General features: G+C 47.4%; 1 protein-coding gene across 2 annotated transcripts; it reads left to right on the forward strand.

Annotated features, from left to right (window-relative positions):
- The first annotated feature begins 399 nt into the window (after positions 1–399).
- Positions 400–5,866, forward strand: LOC135704675 (uncharacterized). 2 transcript variants are annotated; one of them, XM_065226151.1, is made up of 7 exons: positions 400–1,282; positions 1,358–1,523; positions 1,590–2,777; positions 2,841–3,021; positions 3,083–3,431; positions 3,554–3,701; positions 3,761–5,866. In XM_065226151.1, the coding sequence occupies exons 1-7, from the start codon at positions 691–693 to the stop codon at positions 4,338–4,340; spliced, it is 3,204 nt and encodes a 1,067-aa protein (XP_065082223.1). In that variant the 5' UTR covers positions 400–690; the 3' UTR covers positions 4,341–5,866. The 2 variants fall into 2 exon arrangements, with proteins under 2 accessions (XP_065082223.1, XP_065082224.1); XM_065226152.1 differs by having other exon boundaries at positions 3,776–5,866.
- Positions 5,867–7,040: the final 1,174 nt, after the last annotated feature.

Raw genomic sequence — 7,040 nt, forward strand, 5'->3', positions numbered from 1 at the left:
TTTAATGCTAATTTTCACGAATTTCATATGCAGTATGTCAACATTATCATCATCATGCAGTGGCGACATCTGCGTCGAGCTTTTACGGCAATCTTCCAATGGGCATTAACATTTACGTTGGATTAATTTGATGATTTTGGCAACACAACTAAATTCACAAGGCTTGGTATTATGTATCGATAGGTCTGAGCCAGATGACAGCGAGAAAAAAAAACTATTTAAAAACCAGTTCAGTCACCCAAATTGGAACCAATTTTCAAATTGACCATTTCTCCCAGTGCAGCACAGGATTTTGACACCTCACTCGTGCGGGCTCACTTCACTCACCTTCAATCGGCTCGACTCGGCATCAGAAAAACAAACCTTTCGTTCCTAATCAAATCACCCGAATCGCCGTAATCTGTCAGTCAGTCGTAATCATCGTTTTTATTCGCGAGTATTCTAATGCGCTTTGTTTTCCGGAAACGTGTGTGATAGTTTTATTCGATTTTCCTCCTACCATACCACAAAGAAGAGAAATATTCTCACCGAGTAGACTTTCCCGGAGCGATTCCACTCCCGAGAAGGCGCGTGTCCCGCATCGATACCGTTATGACCAGCTAGTAGTTCCGATCCCGAAATTTCTGCTATCGCCCTCTCTCTCTCTCTCTACCTCTGTCGAATATCTTGTGGCTGAAGACGGAAAACGCTATGGAAAATCTCAACTTCCCACCGGTGGAGTTCTGCCGTCCCGACGGCACTGAAACCAACGGAATCGTCCTCCAGGAGTTTGCGATAGTGCTTCGGAACATCCACCACTTTGAGCAGATTCCCACGGGTAAGTGGCTATCGTTGCTGCAGGAAAAGTCCCTCATCCGGCAGAAGCAGAACCGAAGGGAGGCGGATCGGTTGCACAACCTGGCGGCCCAGCTGGCCGAGAATGATGAGTTGGACAAGGCGATGATTCACATTACGCAGGCACTGTACCGCTGCCCGGCGGATGATACCCTGGCGAAGGCGATCCTGTGTCAGAAGGGGGAACTGCTGAGGCGCCAGGAACGGATACAGGATGCAATACGGCACTTGGAGATGTGCTTGAAGATCGAAGGTGAGAGGTTCTCGTTCGGGACGTACCTGTGTCTGCTGCGGTGCCACAAAGCGACCGGTAATGCGCGGAAGGTCCGGACGACGTTGGAGCGGTGTTCGGCGTTCCTGAACCGATGGAAGGACGAATTTCAGCGGTACGATTCGCAGCTGAAGAATGAACCGAACAGGCACATGGAGGACATGAAGAAGGAATTCGGTGAGTAGGCTGGATGGGTGGGGTGTCACTTTTGGAGGAGTGGGTGACTCATTTTTGCTTTGGTTCTCATTCTAGACCTTCACGCGAACTGCATTCCGCAAGAGATGTACAACGATAAGTGTTTTAGGGTTGAACCTGCCGTGCAGGACGATTACGTCGAGGAGATTGATTTTGAGCCATTTATGGGGTTTACGACGGATAAGAAAATTTGCGGTGCTTCCAGTGCTTGTAGTTTGGATATGTGAGTTTGATGGTGGTGCTTCTATGGGAGTTGCTTGAAGTGTAATTTGATTCTCTGCTCTTACAGCGAAGACAAAGCTCGTGAACTGGTGGCCAATACGGACATTCCGGAAGGTTCAATCGTACTAGTGGAACGGCCGCTAGCTTTCCATCTGGAGTTTTCCAAAGTACAATGCTACACCTGTCACGTCGTTCAGCCTCACGTTATTCCCTGCTTCCACTGCCAAGGAGTGTTCTACTGTTCCTATCAGTGCCAGCGGCGAGACGCTGGCTACCACCGGTACGAATGCCTCGGCCATCAGCTACTCTTCTTTCCTCTAGTCAACGGTAATCTGGAAATGCGGATGCTGATCCGTACCCTCAATACTCTGAAACGAGTAATGGCTGTGAAATCGTCCTCCAACTACGAAGGTCCCCGGACGGCGAATGAATTGTTCGAAGTGCTCCTGGAAGGTCGGGAAGCGTTTGCGGATCTGTTCAATGCTCTGCTCGTTGAGCTGGACTACGACAGCTTTCGGCCGGAGGATTTCGACGCGCTCATGATCAAAACCGAAAAATTGCTCAGTTATATTAAGTTTGATCGGAAGATCAAGTCACTATTCTTCGCCCAGTGGAAGCAATTTGACGACCGCCAGTTCGACATCTTCGTGGGAGGCTTACTGTTACACTTTTGCACCTTAACGATGACCAAAGTACACCGACTGTCGTTCGACATTCCGGCGACGGAGGAATTTGTCGGAAGAATCGAGGATTTTGTTACGATCGGAGATGACGAGCGGAAGGAACCGCTCAAGAAAATCATCCTGGACGCTTTGGAGCGGTACGGTAATGAGGCTTCCAGTATTCTGCGAGCATCGATGAACACCGACATGCTACGAGAAGGCGTCCTCCAACATCTGGAAGTTCTTCGGGGCGAATTTGAAGACAGCAAAAATTCCAATGAAGAACCAGCGTCCGACGACGACGACTCTGCCACCCGGTTGTGGACCCGTTCGAACGTCAAACGGCTATGGCAATCGTGTCTGGATGGGGCGGGAATGAACGCCGTGCAACGGACCACTTTCCTCAATCACCAACGGGAACGAGCCGAAGATGTGGTGGACAAAGCACTGCTCCGCTTCTTCGACAGCTACTTCGACTATTTCGGCGAGATTCCAATGTGCAGCAAGAGTCGATCCTTTCCGAACACACTGCGAACGTTCTACTCGACGGCGATGAAGTTTAAGCACTCCTGCCAACCGAATCTGTTCTTTGCGTGAGTTGAAGTTGGTTCTAATGGTTGCTTGAAGGTGACGAATTTCCTTCATATTTGTTTTAGCATGATTTCCAACGGTTTGTTCGTGGTCCGTGCCCGTTTCAATATTAGCAAAGGTGAAAAGCTCACCTTGAATCACGGTCCGCATTACAAGAATGCCTCGCGGGAAAAACGTCGGGACTATCTGCGGAAAATCTACATCAACTGTGATTGCCTCGAGTGCGGTCAGATCGAAGATCACTGGGTTCGTATGCTCGCATTTCGCAGTTTTGCAGTTTATAATAATCGAAATTTACCACATTCAGACCCGCTACCAGCGCGTCAAGTGCGAGGAATGTCTGTTCAATGCGGAAGCGCCGCACACCTGTCCACAGTGCCTGCAGATCAGGGAACAGTCCGGGGTGATGGAACTGCTCATCCAGCAGCTGCAGAGCATCGAAGCGAATCTATGGCAAAGTCACCTGCCACAGTTGATCCCCCTGTCGGCGCTGGGCCGAACGGCCGGAGGTCTACAAACGGCAACGGCTTCCGGCAAGCGTAAGGTCGAGTTGCTCATGTTCTTCGAACGGATATGGCTGATGGTGTTCGTGGATGCAACCAACGTTCCGCTGTACAGCAACCTGAAGGAGCAGCTTTCGTGCTTTGCAGACGAAGGTAGGTGATGGGATCTTTTTTTTTTTGTTATCGTTGGAGTTGAGCATTCCATAAGGTGTATTGCTCAAATGGTGGTAGAACATGAACAACCAAAAATATGCTTTTCCCTCTCTCCCCCGCAGTTATTATCGACTCCATCGACGGTGTGTACGTCCTGCTGCAGCGCTGCAAAGCCATCATCGACACCCTGTTCCCGGAGATGAGCGTTACCTTGGCCATCGAGTACGAGCTGATTGTGCGCCGGGTCGTCAAGTACATGCTCCCGGCCAAGTACGTCTTGTCCGTCCAATATCACAAGGTCAAACTTATCTATTGATGTTTCTCCAAAGCATTCATTTTTTCAGATTCCTCGGGCTGGACATGCGCCAGGTGCATCGGACGATCGATCTGTCCCGATCGATGATAAGGCACGCCTTCGTAATACTGGAGGGGCATTTTCTGTACGACGATGAGAGCTACCGGAAGCTCATGGTGGTGGAAGACCGACTGAGGACGCTCGAGAATAACATCCGGGCAACGGAAGCCCATGACGAGAGTGAGCTGTTCCTAACGTTGATAGGAGCGCTGAAACAGACCAAGGACCCCGGTGATGATAAGCAGAAGATGATGCGTTTGAAACGACCTTCCCGAGAGGCACCGAAGAAGCAATCGGACGAAACGCAACATATCGTCGATCTGAAGCACGCCAGCCAGCAAACGAAGAAAATCTCGCTGCCGAATGGCGGCGACAGTAGTTATGTTAGTCGAGACAGTGCCAAAACTGAATATATCAATAGTCCCACTGAAGGGGAAGTGAATGGCAGCGTTGGCGATGACTTGCAGCTCAAGACGGACAAGTCAACGAAACGCAAAGAAACCGGAGCCATCCCGAAACCCAGTCGCACAACCAAACACCATCGGAAGGTCTGAGGTGCCTTTCCGTTTCAAGTATCCGGACTACCGTGTAAATATTTGTAGGAGGAAGCAGCTTTGGGTGCTGGTCTTCGATCGAAAGGATATACGAATTCCTTCGATGACGGTTCATTTAGTTTGCCGTTACTTTATGCGCTCGAATTTTACAAAATTGTTTTGCGTACTGCAGTTTTACGCGTGATTATGATTAGCCAAGTCAAAGACAAACGGGATTCGCTAATCTACTGTAGTTGAATATTATGGAAAAGGACAAGAAGGGAGAATGATGTGTACAAATCGATCGAACCGCTTCTACGTATGTAGCCAGGAGAAGGGTATGTACATTTTAAAAATCAACGGTGGACCCAAATATGCGAGTAAGTACGAGCGAGTCGTCGACATAGTTTTAAGGGTTAATTTCGAAATGCTGTCAATGATTCGAACATCGCGCAGGTAGAATTCGATTGCTACCTAAGAAAAGCGAAAAGACATCAGGACATTTTCGGTTTTAAATTTAGTTGTATTATGATGCTTAATGAAGATATACTTAAACAGCCATACGCCAAACCAACGAATAGTTCTAGAGTAGCAAATAAATGACAACTTGTTTCTGTACTGTATATGTCTATTTAAACTACACACTAATTGTTTGCTTGACAAAAGCTTAAGTTTATGTTGATCTTTAATGTTCGGCTTTGACAGCTCTCCGCAGAATAGTTTCGAGTCGAATTTAATTCTAGTCAATTACCGTTGAAAGGATTTAATCGTTGGTTTAGCCTGTAATCATGTTAAAATATAATGTTTATCAAAACGAACAACTAGGTTAAAGGTTGCAAAACTGAACAGGTTTAGTTGCAAATGGGAAGCGGTGAAGTTCGAGTTGGAATAAGCGACGAAGAATGCACTTTTGAGATGCTTAGACCATCCACACCCGCAAAGCTATTTTAGCAACCGCACCGGAGGTTGCTATTTAAGTGCGGGAAATAACAATCTGCCTCTCGGTGACCACATTTGGCAGCGCGGTAGCAACCGACCCAAGCTAGCTATTTGTGAAATGTCATTTTGGTTTTGTTTAAAAATCACTTGCAATATAATAAGTTTCAATCTGGGACTTGTCCTCCGTAAAAGATCCGGACCTTCCGTAAAAGTTGTCAATGCGTAAAAAATATCCTAGGGACAATCCATAAATGACATAGCATATTCATGAGCAGCTTTAGACACCCCACTTACCCCTTCGTATCGTAATTTGCAGTACCTACATAATGCATGGCCGGCCTCAACTTTTGCAGACCCCCCTCTCCTAAAATGCTACGTTATTTATGGATTGTCTCCTAGAGTTCCCGGTTTATTTTAAATCACTTGTTCTGATGCTACATGTATGAATTAGGATCTCGGACTGGCCCGAAGTTTATATGGGAATTACTTCCTCACAATTCAACAAACAATTTGAGCTGAATAAGCTATTTTTAAGTATCCAATGAGACTTGATGATGGTCAGTTATTGCCTGATGTATATGTGATTTCCAGGGAGAGCAGTCGTTCGATTCCTTGCCGCAAGCAGGATGTCGTGATCTTCTACCAAAAACGCCGGTGGAATGAATTCTGATGTTGAAGAGTACCGCCTAGCTGTATCGGATCGTTGCTACGATATTATTGTCTTGTGCGAAACGTGGCTCGATTATCGAACGCTTTCCAGTCAAGTCTTCGGTCCGGACTACGAGGTCTTTCGTTGCGATCGGAATCCTAACAACAGCCGTAAATCTACTGGTGGAGGTGTCCTTGTAGCTGTCCGTAGCGGGTTGGAGGCAAAGGCCATCGAGAACGATTCATGGAACTATGTGGAGCAGGTTTGGACAGCCATCAATCTGGGTGATCGCACACTATTTCTATGCGCTCTGTACATTCCACCTGATCGAGTCCCGGTCAGTTTTCACAGTTATCGAAAGTGTCACTCCAGTTGATGAGATATTCATTTTTGGTGACTTCAATCTGCCAGGCGTTTCGTGGAGTCCATCTCATAGCGGATTCCTGTATCCAGATCCTGATAGCTCTACATTTCACGCAGGAGCTATTAGCCTTCTCGACAACTACAGCGCAGCGACGCTTTCTCAAATTAACCATGTAGTTAACGAAAATGGTCGTAGTTTGGACCTCTGCTTCGTGAGCACACAGGACAGGGCTCCATCAATTTCCTCGGCTCCTTGTGCACTAACTAAGCTAGTTTCACATCACCCTCCTCTGATTGTCACTGTTGAGGACAAACTCGTGCGTGATTTCGGCGACTATACTGCTACGGTTTCTTATGACTTCCGTAAAGCTGACCACCGTAGCATCATAGATATTGTCTAGCATGGTATGGGAGATCATCCTTGATCCAGATGACGTTGAGGCTGCAGCGTAAACCTTTTCACATGTCTTGGCATATGTCATTGACAGACACGTCCCGAAAAGAACTCACCACAAAGTGTCTCACCCTCCCTGGCAGACGAGAGAGCTACGTAGGTTGAAGTCAATCAGGAGAGCAGCCTTGAGAAGATTTACGAAGTATCGCACGCTTCCTCTGAAACTACATTATGTGAGGCTGAATCAAATGTACCAGCGAGTCAGTCGTGAATGCTTTTCAAGTTTCCAACGAGGCATCCAGCGCAAACATAAGCTACACCCGAAATCCTTTTGGAACTACGTGAACGAGCAACGCAGGGAATCCGGCCTCCCATC

The sequence above is a fragment of the Ochlerotatus camptorhynchus genome, unplaced genomic scaffold, assembly GCF_037179485.1.
Source record: "Ochlerotatus camptorhynchus isolate MF236.1 unplaced genomic scaffold, CSIRO-AGI_Acam_v1.1 ptg000246l, whole genome shotgun sequence".
Taxonomy (NCBI): domain Eukaryota; kingdom Metazoa; phylum Arthropoda; class Insecta; order Diptera; family Culicidae; genus Ochlerotatus; species Ochlerotatus camptorhynchus.